Raw genomic sequence first — 20,644 nt, 5'->3', positions numbered from 1 at the left:
AGCTGGCTATTACAAGTCAGTTGCATCCAGTGTTTTTTGATATATAGAATTTATGGCAAAAAAAACAAAAAATAAAAAAAAGAATTGCTTAATTGATTAGTTTGCTTTACATACTATATACCTTTCTCTTTCAGTGGATCCCTCTGACCTAAGCAAACATAAGTGGGTTCATAAGCACCAAAACACGTTTTTATTAAGTATTTGTCAGATCAGAAAGAAAAACTTAAGTTATAAAGCGGTGTTTTAATAATTTGAGTTTTGTCAATTTTACTATCAAGAAATTATTATACACATTTACTTTATGTCTGTAATTTTAGATCTATTGTTGCACAGGATTTCTGGCTATTACAAGTCAGTTGCATCAAGTGAATTCTGATTTACTTGGTTGGTGGCTTTGTGAACGACAGTTACCCTCAGGTGGACTCAATGGAAGGCCAGAGAAGGTATTGTTTGATGAGCTGTGTTTTGCTAGCCTTAGAACCTTGAGTTATTGCTGCTTTGTGTTGCCTATTCAATATTCTTGTAAATTGACCATGAGCTTATTTATTACCTTTCCCCGTTGTAATTCTTCAGTAATACCTCCTACATGTCAGAATTTTTTTTGAGACAAAGTCTCACACTGTCACCCAGGCTAGAGTGCAGTGGCGTGATCTCACTCCATTCACTGCAGCCTCCGCCTCCTGGTTCAAGTGATTCACCTGCCTCAGCCTTCGGAGTAGCTGGGACAATGGGTGCATGCCACCACACTGGGCTAATTTTTTGGTCTTTTTAGAGACTGGGTTTCACCATATTGGCAAGGCTGATCTTGAACTCCTGACCTCCTGATCTCCCCCCCCGCCCCACCTTGGCCTACCTGAGTGCTGAGATTACAGGCATGAGCCACTGTCCTTGGCCTGTATTTTTATTTTTAAACCTCAATATTACTAAATAATAATGGATAGAGAAATGTCCGTAGTAGCTGTCTAGAATAGAGTGGAATAAAAACCCTGGGGAACTGCCAACAGAAAAATGGTGGCTATGGGGAGCAACAGGTGCCTGCACTTGCACACAGTCTTTTCAGGGATCTCATTAAAATGCAGCCTTGGGTGGGATTTTCTTCTTTATAGACTTAGGTTACCATAATTTGAAGAGTTAGGCTTTAGGTGATTTTTTTAAGCAGGTGTGTACCCACCTGGACAGCACTTAGAAAAACGGAACTGTACCCATGGATTTCATGATGCTGTATACTACTGGTTTCATGGTTAAGGGGCTGAGTTAGGCATTCATTATAGATAGAAATAAGGTAGATGCATGCTTATCAGTGAGTATTGAAATATTCGGCATGGCTACCTATGAATTGGAATTTTGTCTCTTGCCCATTAATTATCTTTTATTCTAAGCGAGTATTTCAAACACTGCATGTCAGTATATCCCTGGATTTTGTCCTTCCGCATGGTTTGATGCTTTGAACATCAGATTACCTGAGAGTGAGACTTAACACACTTTTAAATTGTTCTCAAAATTAGGGAAATAAAAGAATGAAATTGGCAACTTTTTTCCCCTCCTAGTTACCAGATGTATGCTATTCATGGTGGGTGCTGGCATCCCTAAAGATAATTGGAAGACTTCATTGGATTGATAGAGAGAAACTGCGTAATTTCATCTTAGCATGTCAAGATGAAGAAACAGGGGGATTTGCAGACAGGCCAGGAGATATGGCAAGTAATATTTCTGACATTTATATAAATTTTGTTTTTTAGTGTTGTATTACTTCATGGTTATGGATTTCCAGGGTGGCATTCCAAGTGTTGCTTTGAAAGCAGTATTTTTTTCTACTTATTGTAGAATATATGAAGGATATAGAACAATCTTACAGAAATTTCTTGTTGCTAACAAAATTAGTGTATGGCAAAGATTGGGTATTAATAACAATTTGGTTAAGTTTTCATTTTGCAATCTCTATAAATTCTTGTTATAGGTGGATCCTTTCCATACCTTATTTGGAATTGCTGGATTGTCACTTTTGGGAGAAGAACAGATTAAGCCTGTTAATCCTGTTTTTTGCATGCCTGAAGAAGTGCTTCAGAGAGTGAATGTTCAGCCAGAGCTAGTGAGCTAGATTCATTGAAGCTAAAGTTGCAAAATGTAGTTTTGCCATTTTAACATTTCTGTATTTGAAGTGCTTATTGAATCTAAAAATGACTACTGTTAGTATTTTGTATATTGTGTTACATTAATTATGATAAATTATATAATTATACATATTGTAAAATAAAAACCTGTATTTTATTTTCTGCTTTTTATTGTGAAGTCCTGTTATTCTGACTACAGTTTTTTTGTGTATACTTCTGTGTCTGTTATTTTTGTTTCAGTAACTGAGCAAACTTAAAAAAACTCGTGGTTTTTACCCATGTATACCTTTCATGTGTTCTATAACAAGTTGATGTAATATTTGTGTCAACAAGAATGTTAACTGGAGAGAATTCATACATGAATTAAATGGTGCACAAAATAAATGGCTGTTGAAATTTGGGAATGATTGACAGGTTTGAATACGGTTATTCTGAATTGGTCACAGGCTTAATTTAGGTTAAATGTCCAGCCACCATCTTAAATTGGGGTTGTGATTTGGACTGTAGAATTACCCAAGGAAGGGGTTGTCTTCAAATAAGGTAACACTAATGGATAAGATGGTTACCACAGTGTTTTTTGCACTTGTCTTTTTCCAAAACTAAAATGGGTATAATCACTCTTTAAGGGCTTACGGTTTTGTTGAAAAGTCTTATTTTGTTTCCCAGGCTGAAGTGCAGTAGTGAAATCACAGCTCACTACAACTTCCAACCCCTGGGCCCAAGCAATCCTCCCACCTCAGTCTCCTGAGTACCAGGCAGTACAGGCATCTGCCACCACGTCCACTGTGCCCAGCTGATTTTTAAATTTTTGGTACAGGCAATTTCTTTCCCACTCTGGTCCAAGGTGAAATGATTCTCTGGCCTCAGCCTTTTGAAGTACTGGGATTACAGACAGGAGCCACTGTGCCCCGTCTGAAAATTTTTTTGATGGAAATTGAGATTTTAAGTAGTTTGCAACACCTTGTGCAATAGTCATTCCAAGAACAGAGACATTTTTAAGGACTTCTCACTGCTTGTGGGTGAACCAGGCTGTGCATGACTGAGAAAAGACTTAACAGTGGCAGGATTTCAGTAGTGGTGTAAATGTCTTCTAATAGCTTTTATATGGTGGTATCCAGAAATTTTTGTCATGTTTAATCCATGCATCTCTGATAAATTGGTATTATTGGTCATATTTAAGTAATTTTCTGAAGGTCACTATTGCAAAGCTGGAGTTTGAACTTCTAGTGTGCTATTAACTGATTTATGTTTGAAAGTACAGCATTAGAAATGGTGGATGGGGAACTATCAACTGTCGGGGAGATCTCACCCTGTCTTTCCCTGGTTCCTACTGGACTATGCACAGCCATGTGTGTACTGTCTTGTGATAATATAACTGGATATTTCGTGTATTTGGTCACAAGATCAACCTTAGGTGGGTTATGCTGCGAGCATTACATGTTCTCACTGTGTCAAAGGCACTGGGTGTACTGTGTTGGATGGTTTCTACATTTAAAGATAAGCTAGTGTGCTTGGAGGTGTGGGAAGTGCATGTAATGTTTTACAATAAGGGAGATGGAGTGCTGTGAGAATAAAGGGGGTAACAATTTGGGTGGTAATTGATGGGCCTTACAGAATTCTGTTCAGTCTGATACCTGCAGGCTGAGGAGGTTCCTATGAAGTTCATATGGAAAGTAATGGGTTTGGGAATGGCTGCGAGCAGGGTCGTATACCTGAAGCACGTGAACCTATGCGGAAAGCGGAGGCCTGCGTGCGCCTGCGCAGTGCAGCTTAGTGCGTCGGCGTGCAGTTCTCCCGCCCTTTTCAGCGACGCAGCTTCTGTAGTTGGGTTGCGGGAGCTGGCCCTCAGAAACCTATACTTACTGGGTTAGGGAAAGTTTTGGAGGATGCTGAGGCCTGAGGTCTCATCAACCTCGCCTTCTGCCCCTGCGGTTTCCCTCTCATCGGGAGAAACACGCTCACCTCAGGGTCCCCGCTACAATTTCGGACTCCAGGAGACTCCTCAGAGCCGCCCTTCAGCCCAGGCCGTCTCTGCATCCACCCCTCCCGGCACGTCGGGAGCCGCGGGCGACCGGAGCAGCAGCAGCAGCCTCCCCTGCCCTGCGCCAAGCTCCCGGCCAGCTCAAGGTAAGTAGTTGGGTGGAGGAGTCTCCTCGAGGCTAGGGGCTGGCAGCTCCTGGAGGCTCAGGGACGCCTGGGTGGTGGTTACCACAGTGAAGTTCAGTTGTGGTTTGGTTGGGGCGTGAGATCAGAGTACCCTGGGAATTTGGTGAGTCTGGGATATTAGAAGCCTTGACTTTTCAAATTGGTTCTATTGCAAGACCTTGATGGTGGATGGCTCAGTCCTGAGGTAGGCTGAAGTGTCACACGTAATGTCCCTGACAGTGTCTGACAAATGACCGTTTGTGTATGAGTTTACTGATACAAGTGGTGAGCTGATCTTTGGTTGCCGAATTTAATTCTCCAAATCTTGCTAGGCTGGGATAAAATAGATTAAATTGAACATTTCATATTTTAGGAAAATAATATGTTTAGTTTTAAAAGATGTGAGCCTGACAGGGTGACTCACACCTGCAATCCCAGCAGTTTGGGAAGCCGAGGTTGGCAGATCACTTGAGGCCGGGAGTTCCACACCAGCCTGGCCAACATGGTGAACCTCCCACCCCCATCCCCATCTCTACTAAAAATACAAAAATTGGGTGGGTGTGATGGTTTGTGCCTGTGGTCCCAGCTACTCAGGAGGCTAAGGTGGGATGATCTCAAGTCCAGGAGGTTGAGGCCACCTTAAGCTGAGATCCTGAAATCGCACCACTATATTTGAACCTGAGTGATACGGTGAGACCCAGACTCAAAACAAGCAAAAAAGATGCATGTCCTTCAAATCATTTATTATTTTGTTAGTCTCCATTCATGACAAAGCATCACCATTTTTCACACACGATTGCAACACAATGGTAAAGTAACAAATACCAAATCCGGTGGTCATTTTTCTGTTCATCTCATGTGACCTTTCTGCTGTATTTAATGTTCTTAATTTCTTTTTTTTTAGAAGCAGAGTCTTGCTATGTTGTCCAGGCTGGTCTCAAACTCCTGGTCTCAAGCGCTCCTCCTGCCTTGGTCTCTCCAAGTGTTGGGATGGCAGACATGAGCCACCACTGTCTGGCCCATTTTTTGTTTGTTTGTTTGTTTGTGTATTGTACTTTGGGCTTGGGTACATGGGCACATCCTGCAGGATTGTTGCATAGGTACATTCATGCCATAGTGGTTTGCTGTCTTCATCCCCCACCCCCCACCCTGGTCACCTACATCAGGCATTTCTCCCGGTGTTATCCCTCCCCATCCTCCCTACCCCCCTCCCCTCCCCTCCCCTCCACCACCCCCACCTAGCCCAGTGAGTGTTCACTTCCCTGTGCCCAAGTGTTCTCATTGTTCATCACCTGCCTATGAGTGAAAACATGCAGTGTTTGGTTTTCTGTTCTTGTGTCAGTTTGCTGAGAATGATGGTTTCTAGATTCATCCGTGTTTCTACAAAGGACGCAAACTCTTTTTTTATGCCTGCATAGTATTCCATGGTGTATTTATGCCACATTTTCTTTGTCCAGTCTATCATTGACGGGTATTTGGGTTGGTTCCAGGTCTTTGCTATTGTAAACAGCACCACAACGAACATGTACACGTGTCTTTATAATAGAACAATTTATAATCCTTTGGGTTTATATCCAATAATGGGATTGCTGCGTCAAATGGAATTTCTATTTCTAGATCCTTGAGCCCATGTTTAATGTTCTTGATTTGCCTTCTCTTAAACTCTTAATTTGCCTTTCTTGATTCCACTTGCCCCTGTTTTTCTGCTACCTCCCAGAGAACTGCTATGCTCACCTTTGTTCTCAAATTATGGGCATGTCATTAAAGCTTTTTTTCCTAGGCCACTTCTGTCTCCACAGCTCAGATCTCATCTGTACTGCAGACTCTTATTTCAAACTGTCTTCTGAAGTTTTTATCTATGGACCAATGGATACCTGAGACTCACTATATGATTAATTAAATTCTTCTCTGCATTTTTCTTTTTTTGAGACAGGGTCTTGCTCTTTTGCCCAGGCTGGAGTGCAGAGGCATGATCATGACTCACTGTAGCCTCAAATTCCTGGGCTTGAGCAATCCTCCTGCCTCAGCCTCCCAGGTAGCTGGGACCACAGGTGTGTGCTCCTACAGATGGCTAATTTTAAAAATTTTTTGTAGACACAGTGTCTTCCTATGTTCCCCAGGCTGGTCTTGAACTTTTAGGCTCAACTGATCCTCCTGCCTCAGCCTTCCAAAGTGCTGAGATTACTGGCATGAGCCACTGCACCTAGCCCTCAAACTCCTAAGTGTTCTTCCTTCCTTCAAGCTTACTTAACTGTACTACCAGCATTATGTAGAAAATTATTTTATCATGACTCTTGCCACTTAAATCAGTAGCCCTGTATCTGCAGGTAAAAGATAAAACTCTTTAGAAGGATATCCAAAGCAATTGGGATCAGTTTCTAATCTTTACACCTTTATCCCCCATCACTTGTTAATATTTACCCTGCTTTCTAACAAAACTGAGCTACTTGCACAAGTTCCTCTAAGGCAACATGCATGTTCACATTGTCAGTATAATCCCTCTCTTCATCAGATGCTTTGTCATCCACTTACTTTATCAGTAATGATAACATTCACTAATTCATATGCACCTACTTTGTTCTGGCTTTTTACTAGGCAGATGGTCTCTTTGATCCTCACAGTAATTCTGCAGAGTAGATTTTTTGTTCCAGTTTTATGGACAGAACCAAGGTCCAAATAGGTGAACAAAGGCCCAAATAGGTGAACAAAGCCCAAATTATGTTAGCAGCTGGGGATAGTAATCTACATTTTCAAGGAACTTAAGGTCTTATAGAGAAGACAGACTTAAAAATCAACAAATACACATTTAAGAGATAACTATTTGAGGTATTTATAATTTTTGAGGTATTTATAATTAAAATATGGGGAAGAAAGTGAGAAAATACATTTTACAGAGTAAGCGCACCTTGAACTGGTCTTGAAGAATAAGTAGGAAGAAGAATGCCAGCTGAAAGGAAAGAGGAGAGAAGAGAAACTGGAATGCATTCTTGAGAAAAACATGCAAAGGCACAGAATGTAGAGCTGTAAATAATTTTGCATGGCTAGAGCTGGAGAGTGATCTGTGTAGATAAACTTGGATGTAGATACACTTGTGGGAGTTAGATCTGGGAGACAAATTTTGTCCAGAGAGCCCCATGTTCAACACCAGGTCTCTGGCTTTGGTGACTGGATAGATGGTAGTAGTATTTTCTGATACTGGGAATTTTGTAGGCAAAGCAACTTTTAGAGGGAAGATGATGAGTTCTGTTACAGACATGCTGAGTGTAAAGAGCCTGTGGGATGTCCATATATTTATATCAAGATAATTAAATGTAGGAAACTAGGACTAAGAAGAGAGAAACTTGAGGGAAATATAGATTTGAAAGTTTTAGTTCATCTGAGAACAAGAAACAGCCCACTCCATCTCCAGTTTCTCCATGTCCAGTTTCTGTCAACCACTCTCATCCTTAGCTCCCCAAGAACTAGGAATGCTAATGGAGAACATTTTATGTTGGTTCTACAAACTTCTTTATGATAATAGCCCTACACCCTGTCCACATCTTTGTAAATATTCTCTATATCAAATTATCCCAGTTTGAGTATATCATTGATTCCTGCTGGAACCCATATAATGAAGTTATATTTTACTCTATGGTTTGGGGAGACACATGCGAATTGTAAGAAAGAGAGATACTGATCAGATTTGTTTTTCAGAAAGATTACTGGTGATGTGAAGAATAGATTAGAGAGGTATAATACTGGAAGCAAGGAGAAGGAGAAGAAGAAGTGAGACTTGCGTAAGGACCAAAGAAGATACAGGCTTAAAATGGGCTGGGAGGAGTAGAGAGGGATTTAAATGTTAGCGATGTTAAAAAAGAAAAAAGAATTCTGAGTGGGGAGGGGAGGGGAAAAAAAAAAGAAAAGAATTCTAGGACTTACTCACTGAATGTTAGGGCTGAGGAAGGAGGAGTTGAGAATGTCTCCTAAGCTTATGACTTGAGTGACAAGGGACAAACTGGTACAATTGACTATACTGGTAATAAAGAATTAATTTTTTTTTTTTTGAGTCGGAGTCTTGCCCTGTTGCCCAGGCTGGAGTGCAATGGCGCCATCTCAGGTCCCTGCAACCTCCACCTTCCAAGTTCAAGTGATTCTCCTGCCTCTGCCTTCGAGTAGCTGGGAATACAGGCCTGTGTCACCACGCCTGGCTAATTTTTTGTATCTTTAGTAGAGATGGGGTTTCACCATGTTGGCCAGGCTGGTCTCAAACTCCTGACCTCGTGATCCACCTGCCTCAGCCTCCTAAAGTGTTGGGATTATGGGCGTGAGCCACTGCGCCCGGCTAAGTAATTAATTTTGAGGGACATTTAGAATGCTGGGAAGATACCTAAAGGTTTATGGCCAAGAGATAGATATAGTGACCTATACATTGTCTGATTGAATATTCTGTGATGATAGAAACATTTCATACTTATGCTGTCCAATATGGTAACTAGTAACCATATGTGGCTTTTGAGCATTTGAAAATGTTGCTAGTGTGACTGAGGAAATTTAAATTGCATTTAATTTTGATTTAATTAAATGCCCATATGTGCTGCTTTATTGAACAATGCAGCTGAGAATGTTTTTTGTACTTTTAAAGGATTAAAAAATCAAAATAATATTTTGTGATATTAAAATTATATGAAATTTAGAATTCAGTATGTAGAAGTAAAGTCATTTTTAATTGAAACATGTCATTCTCATTTATGTATTATCTATGACTGCGTTTTTAAGATAGTGTCAGAGCTGAGTAATTATGACAGTGATTACATGGCCCACAAAGCCTAAAATATTTGCCATCTGGTCCTTTTATTTAAAAGCTTATGGGCCAGACATGGTGGCTCACCATATCCAGCTAATTTTTGTATTTTTAGTAGAGGCAGGGTTTCACCTTGTTGGCCAGGCTGGTCTCGAACTCCTGGACTCATGATCTACCTTCCTAGTCCTCCCAAAGTGCTGGGATTACAGGCATAAGCCTCCTTGCCTGGCAGGAAGTAGATGTTAATAGAAACAAAGAGGAGAGATGAGATGCTCAGAGGAAATGTATAATGTTGATTTATGAGGGAAGGCTTAAAAATATGAAGCCCTGGAGGCCAACAGTTAAGAGGCAGAGGAAAAAGGAGTTGGCAAAGGAAACTAAAAGTGGTTTTAAAGAGAATCAAGATACAGAGTTGTTGTGGAAATCAAAGAGAATAAGAGAACAGAGCCTGAACATTTTTAATTTTTTCTAGAACTTCTATGTGCCAAGAGGCTATGCTAGTTTGTTTATGTATGTTATTTAAAACTTTTTTGACAACGCTGTAAAATAGGTAATATCTTACATCAGTAGGTAAGTACCTAAATAAGGAACCGAAGTCAGTTCAGTCTAAAACTCTACAATGCCATTTGAATGGGAGGAGAAAATTTCAATAAAGAAATCGACAGAAGGTTAAAAGAGGTCTAATAATTATTATACAAATGAAACATATGTCTTAGCTTGTTTTCTGTTGCTTTTAACAGAATACTTGAAACTGGGTAGTTTATAAAGAAAGAAAATGTGTTTCTTGCAGATCTGGAGGCTGGGAAATCCAAGGTCAAAGGAGGCACATCTAGTGTGGGCCTTTGTGCTGGTGGAGTCTCTGTACAATCTTGAAGTGGTACAGGGTATCACATGGAGAGGGAGCTGAGCATGGTAGCTCAGGTCTCTGTTCCTCTTCTTATAAAGCCACCAGTCCTACTCCCATGGTAACCTACTAATCTATTAACTCAAGAATGGATTAATTTATTCATGAAGACAGAGCCCTCATGACGCATCGCCTCTTAAAGACCCCACCTCTCTACTGCCACATTGGGGATTAAATTTCAATGTGAGTTTTCTAGGGGACAGATATTCAAATCATAACACATCTGGTATACTTGAAGATTAAAGGGTAAATTATGATTTTAGCAAGAGTAATTGTGGTGAACTTGTAGAGGTAAAAGCTATATTAATATATTTTAACATAAGATTATTTATCAATAATATCATTAATTTTGTTATAATCTGTTATATTTTAAAAAATCATTTTCACATGATGTTTTATAGAAAGTAAACATGGTATAAATTATAATGATTAATATATCATGGTATAATTCAAATCTTTAGGAATTGACTCTTAATTTTTCAAATTTAGGTTCACACTTTGGAAACAAAAGACCTTATGTAGAAAACACACTTGCATCAAATTTTACTTTTGGCGCAAGCTCATCTTCTGCACGAGAAACTAATTATCCTCAAACACTTAAAACTCCATTGTCTACTGGAAATCCTCAGAGATCAGGTTATAAAAGCTGGACACCACAAATGGGATATTCAGGTAAAATAAGTGGAAGATTAACCTAGATGATCTTTTGAAACCTAAAAGTTTTATAAGTTATAAATTAGGGTTGTTAGTTTTGTTCATTTGAATTTATCTATAAATGATACGAATGAAAAATAAATACATTAGTTTACCTGTATCCATGATTTGAATCTAGATTAATAAGGCAACATAGTTTCTGATATTTTTTTTGTTAATAAATGCAGGTCTATATTATTTTAGCCATTCTGATGAAAACCACACAAGAAAGAGAAACTTCTTCCTTTTATACATGATGTTCATTTAAATCTAAAAGTTGACCCTGATCATACTGGGTTTGTTATACCGTAATTTTTATCTAAATCTACCAGATTTTCTTGAAGAGTAGATGGATAAGATAGGTTTTCATGTATAACAGTTTTCTAAAGTATATACAACAGAATTTCTTGGTTACAGGGTATGTTACTTGAATGCATATATTTATAAGATAATGACGAATTGTTTTTTAAAGTAGTTCTACCAATGTATAAATGGTTAAATTTATATTAGATCTACAGAAGTCAGTTTAAGCTCTGTAGTAGAATATGACCTTCTTATTTTTAATTAGAAAATAAATACCAAGTTCCAGTGGAAATTCAGTAGACATTAAAGATATCTCCTCTAAGGTTCTAACAGTATGTTTATGCTGTTATCTCTCTGTTTTAAATAACATAATAATGAGCACCTTAATGCATAAAGCTTTTTTCTGGGTCTCTTTATTGTTTCCTTAAAATGCTCCCTTAGAAGTCAAATTACTGAAACAAAGGGAAGTTACTGTTTAATTTTTTTGAAATAAAGTCTCATTCTGTCACCTAGGCTGGAGTGCAGTGGTGCCATCTGGACTCACTGCAACATCTGTTTCCTGGGTTTAAGTGATTCTCATTCCTCAGCCTCCTGAGTAGCTGGGATTACAGGCATGCACCACGACGCTTGGCTAAATTTTGTATTTTTAGTAGAGACGGGGTTTTGCCATGTTGGCCAGGCTGGTCTCGAACTCCTGACTGCAGGTGATACGCCTGCGTTGGCCTCCCAAAGTGCTGGAATTACAGGCGGGAGCCAGTGTGCCTGGCCAAAATTACCTTTTTTTCAAGGATCTCAGATATATTTCGAAATTTCTACTGAGAACTGGACTAATTTTTAATTCCATCAACAGTGTATGAGGAAAGCCAGTCTCACTGTATCCTCATCATTACTAACTTCTAAAATTTATTATGATTATGATTATTGGCTAATTTAATAATAAACATCATAATCATAAGGTTATCAAATTAGCCAATAATCATAATCATAATAAATTTTATTGGTTAATTTACTGATTATTATGGTATACTCTTAATAATATATAGAAATCTACTTCATTTGATATTGTCAGACTCTTAAAATATTTTTCAACATAACAGTTGTAAAATACTACATATATGAGTTTGCATTTTCCTGATTACTAGTGAGATTATCTTTTTGTGTGCTTTGGGACTATATATTTTTAATATTCTGTGAAATTAATGTTCATGTCTTTTACTCATTTTTATTTAGGCTTATGTTTCTGGATTTCTAGCAATACTGTTATATATTCAGAATACTAAATATTTTGATTAATTTCCTGTTTGTTTCTATGTTTCCAGTTCTCTTTTAACTTCCCTGGGTCATTATGTCTAGCTGTGTGCCAATATCACATCATCTTTAGCTTTATAATAAATCTTGATATTTGATATTTAGTAGGACAGCCCTACCACCCTTACCCTCCACAAGCCGCCTTCTTCTTTAGAGGAGTCTTGGTTCATCTTGGTCCTTTGCTCTTCCATATAAATTTTGGGCCAATTTTACAAGTTCTACCAAAAAACACATTGAGGTTTTGGTTGAGATTATAGTTGTACTGAACCAATAGATACTTTACAGAGGATTGAAATAAGAAGCTAACTGATATTTTATAGGTTGCATTATTTTGTTCTCTTGATTAAGAATTTCCTCTTCAGTGGATGTCCTTTGGTGGACATTCACATAGGATGCAAATATTTTAAATTTTATGATCGATCTTAGAAATCCATTTATATACTTCTTCCTCAAATGTTCTTGTCACCAGTCTTTCAATCATGTTCCTTCCAAGTCCAGCCATCTAGGTAAACCATTAGCAACTGCTTATAAATGAATCTAAATCTGTACTTCTGACCATTTCTCATTCTGGTCGTGATAAACAACCAAATGTACTGCTGAAAGATGAGAGATCAAAATGAACAGGCTGTGCATGGTGGCTCATGCCTATAATCCCAACACTGGAAGGCTAAGATGGGAGGACTGCTGCTTGAAGGCAGTCCAGCCTGGGCAACAAAGTGAGACCTTGTCTCTACAAACAAATTAAAATTAGCCTGGTGTGGTGGCACGCCTGTGGTCCTAGCTACTCAGGAGGCTAAGGTGGGAAGATCACTTGAACTCAGGAGTTCGAGGCTGCAGTGTGCCATGATTACAGGCCATTGCACTCCAGCCTGGGTGACAGAGCCAGATCCTGTCTCAAAAAAGAAAAGAAAAACTCAAAAAAATTATAAGAAAATAATAATGAGGCCAAGCGTGGTGCCTCAGGCCTGTAATCCCAGCACTTTGGGAGGCCGAGACGGGTGGATCACGAGGTCAAGAGATCGAGACCATCCTGGCCAACATAGTGAAACCCGGCCTCTACTAAAATATAAAAATTAGCTGGGCGTGGTGGTGCGTCTGTAGTCCTAGCTACTCGGGAGGCTGAGGCAGGAGAGTTGCTTGAACTTGGGAGGTGGAGATTGCAGTGAGCTGAGATCGCACCACTGCACTCCAGCCTGGCGCCTGGTGACAAAGCAAGACTCTGTCTCAAAAAAAAAGAAAAAAGAAAATAATAATGAATGTTGAATATCTCAATGAAGGAGGAATTTCTTAGCAGAAAAGCAATGAGAGAAATTATACAGAGAAAGATTGTACAAAAATGGAAATTTTTGAGATAGCAAAAATATCAAGATTGGTAGAAACTATATATTATTGTCATTGATTTATACAATTCTCATAAAAACATACTGAAAAGGCCGGGCGCGGTGGCTCAAGCCTGTAATCCCAGCACTGTGGGAGGCCGAGGCGGGTGGATCACGAGGTCAAGAGATCGAGACCATCCTGGTCAACATGGTGAAACCCCGTCTCTACTAAAAATACAAAAAATGAGCTGGGCATGGTGGTGCGTGCCTGTAATCCCAGCGACTCAGGAGGCTGAGGCAGGAGAATTGCCTGAACCTGGGAGGCGGAGGTTAGCCTGGGTAACAAGAGCGAAACTCCGTCTCAAAAAAAAAAAAAAAAAAAAAAAACATACTGAAAAACATTAAGACCTAGTAAACATTATATAAAATGTTATAAACATCTCTAAAAAGAAAACAAAAGAGATAACAATGGATAGATTAAACTATGTTCAATTTCAATAGTACTTTAAAAATATAGATTTAAGTGGCAGTCCATTAAATTAGCCAATACTTATATTCACAATAAATTCTAGAAGTTAGTAACGATGAGGATACAGTAAGATTGGCTTTCCTCATACACTATTGATGAAATTAAAAATCAGTCCATTCTCAAAAGAAATTTGACAATATATCTGAGCTCCTTAAAAAAAATGATGTTTCAGTAATTTGTTGCAGTAATTTGAGTTCTAAGGGTGCATTTTAAGGAAATAATAAGAAACCCAGAAAAAAGCTTTATGCGTTAGGATGCTTATTATTATATTATTTACAACAGAGAGATAATAGCATAAATGTGCTGTCAGAACCTTAGAGGAGATGTCTTTTTTGTGTACTAAATTTCCCCTGGAACTTAGTATTTATTTTCTAATTAAAAATAGGAAGGTCATATTCTATTACAGAGCTTAAACTGACTCCTGTAGATCTAATATAAACTTAACCATCATTTATTACATAACGTTCATGGGGAAAAGGTTTCTGAGATTTGAACACATAGATTTTTAAGTGAATCCTTAAGTTTACTGCTGACTCAGGTAGCATAAATATCTAAGTTTTTCATGGGCATTGTAATAGAAGAATGGAAGAAGAAATGAATCTAGGTCAGGGAGGGAAAAGAAGGAGGAAAAGTAGTTAATTAAAAGGTTGACAAGGGAATAAAAGACTATTTTGCTTCTTTTAAAATAAAATTTTAGAATTTTTTAGTCTGACTTTTTTCATATGTGAATAATGCCCATATTTTTGCATAATTTCCCATACTTTATAAAACATTTCTATATGATTGCATTTAATTCTTATAATAATCATGGAAAAGTTTGGTATTTCTAGTTTATAGATGAAGAAATGGTAGCTTTAGAAGTTTAAAAAATTTACCTAAGCATTCATAGTTTGTAAGGCACAGATCTCCAAATCAATAATGTCTGTAGTGGTTCATAGCACAAGCTGTGGAGCTAGACTGCCTGGCTACAAATGCTGTCTCCACCGGTTACATTCATGCCTCGGTCTCCTTATAACTAAGTGGAGAAAATAATGGTGCCTATCTGATAGGATTGTTGTAACAATTATGTGAGTTAATTTAATCAAAGAACTTAGAACATTCTTGACACTTAGTAAGCACTAATACATGCTGGATATTTCATTATATCACACAGATATCTCATAATTGGAATTCATAGTTATATAATGTTTAATATTTTTTTTTTGAGAAGGTCTTGTTCTGTCACCTAGGCTGGAGTGCAGTGGCATGAAACACAGCTCACTGCACTTTCAACCTCCTGATCTCAAGTGAGCCTCGAATCTCAGCCTCCTCAGTAGCTGGCACCATGCAGGTGCACAATACCACACCCAACTATTTTTCAATTTTTTTGTAGAGGTGAGGTCTTATTATTTTGTCCAGGCTGGTCTCAAACTCCTGGGTTCTAGTAATCCTCCCACCTTGGCCTTCCCAAGTACCAGGATTGCAGGTGAGCCACCATGCCCAGCCCCAAATAGCTTTTATTTTATTTTTTCATTTTTTCATTTTATGAGACGGAGTCTCGCTCTGTCGCCCAGGCCGTAGTGCAGTGGCACGATATCAGCTCACTGCAACCTCTCAACTCCAAGCAATTCTCTTGCCTCAACCTCCCCAGTAGCTAGGATTACAGGCATGCACCATCACGCCTGGCTAATTTTTGCATTTTTAGTAGAGACGGTGCTTTGCCATGTTGGACAGGCTGGTCTCAAACTCCTGACCTCAGGTGATCCACCCACCTCAACTCCCAAAGTGCTGGGATAATAGACATGAGCCATTGGGCCCAGCCTCCAAATAGCTTTTAAATTACAGAGTAATAAGGTAAATAATCTGTTTTCTGACACCAAGTTTAGTGTTCCTTTTATGACTCCATTCCAACAAAATAGAAAATAAGACAATGTAAAATTTGTTATTTCTTTTTTTTTTTTTTTTTTTTTTTGAGACAGAGTTTCACTCTTGTTACCCAGGCTGGAGTGCAATGGCGCGATCTCGGCTCACCGCAACCTCCGCCTCCTGGGTTCAGGCAATTCTCCTGCCTCAGCTGGGATTACAGGCACACACCACCTTGCCCAGCTAATTTTTTGTAGTTTTTAGTAGAGACGGGGTTTCACCATGTTGACCAGGATGGTCTCGATCTCTTGACCTCGTGATCCACCCGCCTCGGCCTCCCAAAGTGCTGGGATTACAGGCGTGAGCCACTGCGCCCGGCCAAGATTTGTTATTTCTAAATGTGAAGTCAAATTTTGGTAAAATACTCTGAGAATTAACATTTTTATTTGTTCTGGTAATGAAAAGTTATTTTTTGATGAGGAAAAGAAATGGTTATTTCCTTGTCAAACAGTAGCTATGTCATAGACTAGGTGCTTTAAGAAATTATGTGAAAGAATTAGAAATAATTATTATTAGGCCAGGCTTGGTGGCTCATACCTGTAATCCCAACACTTTGACAGGCTGAGGCGGGTGGATTACCTGAGGTCAGAGGTTCGAGAACCGTCTGACTAACATGGTGAAACCCTGTCTCTACTGAAAATACAGAAATTAGCCGGGCATGGTGGCGCATGCCGGTAATCCCAGCTATTTGGGAGGCTGAGGCAGGAGACTCACTTGAACCCAGGAGGCGTAGGTTGCAGTGAGCCATTGCACTCCAGCCTGGGCAATAAGAGCAAAACTTCATCTCAAAAAAAAAAATACAAATGATAATTATCAATGTTTATATATTATTTTATTTAAAAATTTACAGCTTCATCCTCATCTGTGATTTCTGCACACTCCCCATCAGTTATTGTAGCTGTTGTAGAAGGGAGAGGACTTGCCAGAGGTGAAATAGGAATGGCAAGTATTGATTTAAAAAACCCCCAAATTATACTATCCCAGTTTGCAGACAACACAACATATGCAAAGGTAAGTATTAATAATCCTAGAAAATGGTTGCTCTGCTAGGCAGTATCTAGATTTTAAAGTCAGGTTCCTTATTAGTTTTTTGATAGAATAAAGGTTATTCATTATTACGTCAATGTAAATACTCTGAATTAAAATAAAATTATATTTGATTTTTATTTTTAAACATATTTTGTCCTAAAAAGAATGTGTTTTACTGTTGCTTGAATAAGCTATTGCTACTATTAGTTTTTAAAATTAACATCTTCAAATTAATAATTTCTGGATTTATTCCAAAGGTAATATATGTGATAATGCGGTACTGATCACAATCCTTAAAGACAGTCCCAAATGTCATAATCCCGATGGTCAATCTTGAAAGATCAAAACCCTTACTGTTGAAATCTTAAAAGCTGAATTCAGGAAAGTCAAAATTAGGAAAGTCATAATTTAGCCTCTTAACTAGGAAAGTCATAATTTAGCCTCTTAACTTTTTGCTGTCTCCTCTTATTTTGCCTTTTGCCTTTATTTTATATCACTCATCATTAATTTGGGCTACTTGCATATTGTCATGGGAATTTGCATGATCTTTCAGGTAGAGGTAGATTACCTCCTAATTTCTATGTTATTTGACCCAATTATTATTTTATTTTATTTTTGGAAGGTCTTGCTCTTTTGCCTAGGCTGAAATGCAGTGGCATGATCATGACTCACTGTAGCCTCCCACCTCAGCCTCTTGAGTAGCAGGGACCACAGGCACTCACCAACACACACAGCTGATTTTTAAATTTTTTTGTATAGATGAGGTCTTGCTCTGTTACCCAAGCTAGTCTCAAACTCCTGGACTCAAGTGATCTTGCCCCCTTAGAAGTTGAATTGCCCCCCTCAGGTTCCCAAAGTGCTAGCATTATAGGCATGAACCATCGAACCTAGCCAATTATGATTTTGAAGATGTGATCTAGTGTTTTATTTCTAGTGTTTCATTATTTTTTCTATTATCTTCCTTTAGTTTCTCTTTATGGTCCTCTAGTATGTACACTTCCCTTTCCTAATAATTTTTTATTATAGCTAACAACCTTAATGATATTAGTATTGCATACTAACTTCATCTGTGGGTATTTTATACTTTAATATAATTTCAAAAGAGTAGGAAAAGAGTTTTTAAAAAAACAGGAATGTTAGAGAAATTGAGAATTTCTGTGTTTAGAATAGAATAGTTCTAAGAAATACAACCTATTTCATGAAAAGCTAAGGCATAAGGCAGACATTTTTCATTTGTGTTTCTGTACTTTTCAACACTTAAACTGTACCAGTGTGGCCATACTGATTGTGTTGCCATAGTTCCCCACCCTCCCTTTTTTTTTTTTTTTTTTTTTGAGATAAGGTCTTACTTTGTCGCCCAGGTTGGAGGGCAGTGGTGCAATCTCGGCTTACTGCAACCTCCGCCTTCTGGGTTCAAGTGATTCTCCTGCCTCAGCTAGTCCCAAGTAGCTGGGATTACAGGTGCGTGCCACCACACCTGGCTAAATTTTGTATTTTTACAGAGACAAGGTTTCACCACGTTGGCCAAGCTGGTCGTGAACTCCTGACCTCAAGTCATCTACCCACCTCAGCCTCCCAAAGTGCTGGGATTACAGGCATGAACCACTGCACCCAGCCCTTAGTTACCCTTATTGGATATATATATATTTTTCATGGAGATGGAGAAAATATTAAGTATAAGAATTTATTTACAAAAGTTTTATTTTGGGAATACATATTTGATAAGTTCAAATTAGCTTTCAAACTTAACGGCTATTACAAACTATTGTGAGTAAAACAGCCTATTTTATGACAGTATTTTATATTAGTAATTATATAAGATATATATGTTTAATATATTACCATTAGAAATATATATATTTGCATATATATTATATATTTTGTTGATGGAGGTGGTGGAGGTGGTGGTGTTTGTCTGTTTCTTTTTGAGACAAAGTTTCCCTCTGTCGCCCAGGCTGGCAGTGGCGCCTGGTGTGAGCTCGGCTCACTCCAACCTTTGCTTCCTGGACTCAAGCATTCCCATACCTCAGACTCCTGAGTAGCTGGGATTACACGCATGCAACACCATGCCTGGTTAATTTGTGTATTTTCTTTTTTTTTTTTTTTAGTAGAGACGGAGTTTCACCGTGTTGGCCAGGTGGGTCTCTAACTCCTGGCCTCAAGTCATCTGCCTGCCTTGGCCTCCCAAAGTGCTGGGATTACAGGTGTGAACTACCGCATCTGGCTAGAAACATATTTTAATTGAAATATATCCTTAGAACAGATATAGTTTTGTGTATCTATGAATTAATTTTGAACACTTATCTCAGAAAAATATGAAACTTTTTTATTTCCTAAGCTTATATTTAAGAAACTGTTTATTCAAATGATTTCAGGTGATCACTAAACTCAAAATTTTATCACCTTTGGAAATAATAATGTCAAATACTGCTTGTGCTGTGGGGAATTCCACCAAGTTGTTCACTCTGATCACAGAAAATTTCAAGGTAAGTGATTTTTATTCTTGTTTGTAACATTTTATTTAAAATTTATTTAATAATATCATTATAAAGGACAATAATTTTAGTAACTTTGTATTCAGTGTCCTAAAGTAGTCACTAAATATAAATCCTAATCTAAGGGGACTATTAATACAGATAATAAAAATGATAGGGAATTTTCTTATTTGATTTGACACCCTTGATCTACTTTAAACAACAGAAAAAAATGTTTTAGGTAATAAGGAAGTTTCTCAGAGTCTACAAGGGGCAGGCCAATAGAGAAAACATAGGTTTCCCTTACGTGTAGCTTCCTGGAAACTACTTATTGTGCTGTCAGACTGGTTGAAATTGAAGCTCTTCTCCTTCTAGGGGATAGCACCTATCAGCACCTTTTTTCTGTTGGGAATTTAATTTGTATTACAGCATTGTTTCAGCTTCCCCTGGTAACATGTACTGCTTTACTATTAGCCTGCTATTCTAGTCTCCATCTGTGGGACTGTGGTGGGTAATCACTGTGGAACCTTATCCAACAAATGCCCTTCTCCTCAATTAGGGCCTTCCCACCACATATTAATAATTTATTCCTTCCCTCTAGCAAAAATCTCTGTTTCCTAGAATGGGGCTGTGGTTCCAAACCAAGTAGACAGCATTGCAGTTGGAATAATTTCTTAGGAGTGCAAATTATTTTCAGCATATACTATATTTTGTTATGTTTGTAGACTTTTTACTTTAACACCAAGCTGAGGTTTAGAGTCCAGTGAGTTCCTTTCCTGTTTCTAATATATTCAGCATTTGCAGTCATATAAGATTTGCCATGGTACTCTTAGAGATCCTGTATAGATGAGCTGTCTCTGCCTCATTGCCAGAGATGTTCTGTATGCTAAATCTATTGTCTCTATTAGACAAATCACTTCATCTGTTCTTTTTCCTTTATAACTTTATACTTCTTTTCATCACCCCTATTTATCCATACCTTTCCAACTTTCATTCATATTTTATTGTTGTTGTTACAATTAGGCCTTATAATTCTTTTGGCTGTAAATAACAGAAATCTAATGGAAACTAGCTTAGGCAAAAAAGGAAATGTATTGCCCTATGTAACTGGGAAGTCAATGGTTGAATAGATCTTATTCCTACTGTC

General features: G+C 38.3%; 2 protein-coding genes across 3 annotated transcripts in view; both read left to right on the top strand.

The window, feature by feature from the left end:
• The window catches only part of RABGGTB (Rab geranylgeranyltransferase subunit beta), an 8,484-nt gene extending 5,966 nt beyond the window's left edge, over positions 1 to 2,518 (top strand). The window contains exons 7-9 of one of the 2 annotated variants that reach the window (XM_032296567.1): positions 318 to 443; positions 1,548 to 1,697; positions 1,958 to 2,518. In XM_032296567.1, the coding sequence (XP_032152458.1) occupies positions 318 to 443; positions 1,548 to 1,697; positions 1,958 to 2,098 (417 nt within the window). In that variant the 3' untranslated portion in view covers positions 2,099 to 2,518. The remainder of the gene's footprint in view (positions 1 to 317; positions 444 to 1,547; positions 1,698 to 1,957) is intronic. The other variant, XM_032296568.1, reaches the window with a different exon arrangement.
• Positions 2,519 to 2,644: 126 nt separating this feature from the next.
• Positions 2,645 to 20,644, top strand: part of MSH4 (mutS homolog 4) — a 105,144-nt gene continuing 87,144 nt past the window's right edge. Inside the window, exons 1-4 of the mRNA XM_032296570.1 lie at positions 2,645 to 4,238; positions 10,430 to 10,612; positions 16,845 to 17,005; positions 19,399 to 19,509. Of these exons, the coding sequence (XP_032152461.1) occupies positions 3,998 to 4,238; positions 10,430 to 10,612; positions 16,845 to 17,005; positions 19,399 to 19,509 (696 nt within the window). The 5' untranslated portion in view covers positions 2,645 to 3,997. The remainder of the gene's footprint in view (positions 4,239 to 10,429; positions 10,613 to 16,844; positions 17,006 to 19,398; positions 19,510 to 20,644) is intronic.

The sequence above is a fragment of the Sapajus apella genome, unplaced genomic scaffold (genome assembly GCF_009761245.1).
Source record: "Sapajus apella isolate SASKATOON/1434 unplaced genomic scaffold, GSC_monkey_1.0 scaffold36, whole genome shotgun sequence".
NCBI lineage: Eukaryota > Metazoa > Chordata > Mammalia > Primates > Cebidae > Sapajus > Sapajus apella.
The sequence above is the reverse complement of the archived record's forward strand: the minus strand, read 5'-3'. Positions and strand labels throughout refer to the sequence as shown.